Consider the following 3584-nt stretch of genomic DNA (forward strand, 5'->3'; position numbering starts at 1 on the left):
GTCCTGCTTGAGTTCGTTGCGCTCTCTGGTGGATTAGGTTCATTTCTAGTGGGACAAAATTTCCCCTTTTAAGCATGAAAAAAAGTTAACACTGAAAACGTATAAAAATAATAGTCACCATTTTAGGGAATAGTTTCCTTCAGGTTTCTCCACAGAAGCAGGAAGGAGGTTCAAACCTGTTTTTATACATTATTATAATTGTTACTATCTAACGGGCAGCAAGGTGGCTCAGTGGATAGCCTTGCAGTGCTGGAGTCCTGGGTTCGAATCCCACCAAGGACAACATCTGCAAGGACTTTGTATGTTCTCCCCGTGTTTGCGTGGGTTTCCTCCGGGTACTCCGGTTTTCTCCCACATTCCAAAGACATACTAATAGGGAATTTAGATTGTGAGCCCCATCAGGGACAGTGATGATAATGTGTGCAAACTGTAAAGTGCTGCGGAATATGTTAGAGCTATATAAAAATAAATATTATTATTAAGATTATTAACTCTATAAGGCGTTGACATCATTGTATGTAAATAATCATGAATATATGACAATTTGTGTCCACAGGTCAACAACATGAATGCCTGCATAAATGCTAACTCTGCACATGAATTTTACATTGTCGCCTTCTCGATGTCTTCAGTGGGACAACTTGTGCTATTTTTAGGGATAATGATCATTTATCTGCTGACTTTTTTGGGGAATGCTTCGATTGTTTGTCTTGTGTACTTCACAACAAAACTTCACACACCAATGTATTTCTTTTTGTGCAATCTTGCTGTTGTGGACATCACATCCAGCTCTACTTGTATTCCTAAGCTTCTTACTATCACATTTACCCAAGATCACAGGATCTCATTTGATTGGTGCATGACCCAGATGTTTTTTTTCCTCTTGTGTGCCAATGGTGAAATTTTCATGCTGACATCGATGGCCTTTGATCGCTATGTGGCGATATGTAAGCCCTTGCAATATCACTTAATAATGAGAAAGAACGTGTACATTGTAATGGCCGCCTCTGCATGGATGGTCGGCACTTTAAATTCTATTTCGCACGTGGTACTTACATCCATATTGGAATTCTGCAATTCGCATGAGATCAATAATTTCTTTTGTGATCTGAACTCAGTGATTGCTCTTTCCTCTGCAGACATTACGAGCCGGAAGGTTTTTATGTTTTTTGAAACCGTCATCATATCTTTTGTACAATTTCTACTTACTATAATCTCTTATATCTTTATCTTCTCCGCCATATTTAAGATCCGTTCATCAGCCAGGCGAATGAAAGCTTTCTCCAGTTGCACCTCGCATCTCATCACTGTTATATTATTCTATGGGCCACTTATGTTCTTGTATATGAAGCCTGAATCTGAAGAATCGATGGAACAGGACATGTTGCTTTCGATGCTCTACATTGTTGCTGTCCCAATGTTAAATCCTTTGGTATACAGTCTAAGAAATAAAGAGGTGTGGAAGGCTGCTGTAACATTAACCAAAGAAATAAAATTGAAGGTCTATCTACGAGATCAAAAATTTGGTTGACAGTATTACCAGATTGGGCATGGGAACAAATCAAGGGATCATGCACCATCTGGATTACTTCCCATTTTACTCAAGACAAGCTGAGTTACAAGTCCAGAAAACTCTACATACTCAAACAGCAAAGATTCTGAAGCTGCTTGAACTATGGGATGAAAGACGTGAGACTATTGGGAACCATGGCTTGACTTCAAAGATCATTATCCAGTTTTTACACAGCACGGACAGAGGGCGTTGGTGCAGCAAAATGTTGAAAAGGAACTGTGCATGCTGAGGAGAGCGAGCTGGAAATATGTCAATTGATGAAGCATGGTTGGAGTTATAGTGTGAGGAGACTGCAGCCACGAAGGATGCAGTAACGGACCGTACACAGACCAAGGGTGAAAGGGGTTTATTATACAGTAGAAACTCTATGCAGGGATAAAACGGAGGGATAATATTCCCTAATACAGCAAAAGGCTAATGGGGATAACTTAAGAAACAGGGACAAGTAAAGCCGGCAATACAATAAAATATAAGTTATCACTCAGGCGCCAGTCACGGTTGAACGTCTGTCTGTGACTGGTGCTGTCTAGATTGCGTCGCAGTGTAGGTCTGTCACAATCCTGAGGTAAATGATGTAGTATCTTTTGACGTTGGTGGTGTTCTCCCGTGGTCCTGACGATGGCAGCGAATCCTCGGATCCAGATGCGGGTCTTGGGTCCAGCAGATGAGGTGATGAAGAGGGATACGTCCTTATCCTCAGCGGTGAGTGTCCCAACACTACAGAGATTTACAGTACTGCCCAAACACAGTTTACAATGTGCATCCTGGTTCGATGTGCCGAATCGTCACATGCCTAAGTTCCGTTCACAGACCTTGTCTCTCACGGTCAGTAGTACTGTCACTGGGGGCAGCTGTGGAAGCGTTGTTGGCTGTGTCAGTGGTCTCAGCAAGGGCAGTCATGTCGGCTCGGACAGCAGTGTCTGAGCAGTACTCAGTTGAAGGTCTCTTGTCAAAGCACTCTGCCATCCCAGGCTCTGCTCTGCTCTGCCCAGACGCCTCTCAGCTGATTTTACCTCACAGGCGTCCCGTGCGCCTGAAGTTCCCGCCCAAACTGTCTGGTCACTCGCGCGCTGCAACTCTGTCCGCTTAGCTACGCTCCCTTTTCTCAAATACAGAGTACGGTCTGGAGTCTCAAGCTTTCTACCTTGCAATATAGGTGACAGCCACAACGGTTCCAGACACTTCACAGAGGAGACATGCCTAGTTAGCTCCTTCCCCTTACAATAGCAACTTGTGGATCAAAGCTCAGGTGCACAGGAGGGTTAAAGCAGCAGAGCTGGGAAAATGATGTAGCAGAACTAGCTGAGAGATAACGATCTGGAGTAGCAAAGCTGAGGTGCACATTAGGTTTAAAGTAGCAGAGTTGGCACAGTTATGTAGCAGAGATAACTCCCTTGAGAAGTAGCAGAGTTGCAGGGCTGAGTTTGCAATTAGTCCAATGAATTACTGCCCACACAGTGATGAAGCAGAGGTAACTTAGTGATGATGAAGCAGATTAACAGAGCTGAGTTGGCAACAGCCCTCATCTGAACTCTCAGTGTATGGCTAGGAAGATTGGCTTTACAAGAGTCCACCAGGTTGAAATGGAAACCCAGTATGCTAAGGAGCAGTGGGACCTGGAAGCATAGGATGGAGGATGCAGAACCTGGCGCTAAATCCTGGACCAGTAACAAATCTGTAGATGTAGCCAAATTTGCCTTAACATAGTTAAAATAGCACTGTATATCATGGTGCCAAAAAGTGTATTGTTACACCTAACCTTATTTAATGGCTTGCGTAATATTAATTTACCTGAATCCTCTTAGATGAGATACCCTTCTGTGACAATTTCTCAAGATGGTGCATTATTTGTCGATTTAAACTTGGATACATCTGTACAGTGGCGTAGCTAGAGTCCAATGGGTCCCGGTGCAAAATTTGTACTTGGGCCCCCATGCATATTTTTCAGATGTATGGGCCAAAATGTAGGTTTTAGTGTTCTGTTACCCTCCTTCAATATGTAGCAATGTCC

The 3584-nt window shown here is 43.2% G+C and overlaps 1 protein-coding gene across 1 annotated transcript; it reads left to right on the forward strand.

Moving 5' to 3' along the window:
• Positions 1-565: 565 nt before the first annotated feature.
• Positions 566-1531, forward strand: LOC141060838 (olfactory receptor 5AR1-like). The gene has a single exon (XM_073557214.1). The coding sequence runs from the start codon at positions 566-568 to the stop codon at positions 1529-1531; it is 966 nt and encodes a 321-aa protein (XP_073413315.1).
• The last annotated feature ends 2053 nt before the right edge of the window (positions 1532-3584 follow it).

Source organism: Dendrobates tinctorius, unplaced genomic scaffold (genome assembly GCF_039654945.1).
Source record: "Dendrobates tinctorius isolate UK_male_01 unplaced genomic scaffold, ASM3965494v1 ptg000245l, whole genome shotgun sequence".
Classification (NCBI taxonomy): domain Eukaryota; kingdom Metazoa; phylum Chordata; class Amphibia; order Anura; family Dendrobatidae; genus Dendrobates; species Dendrobates tinctorius.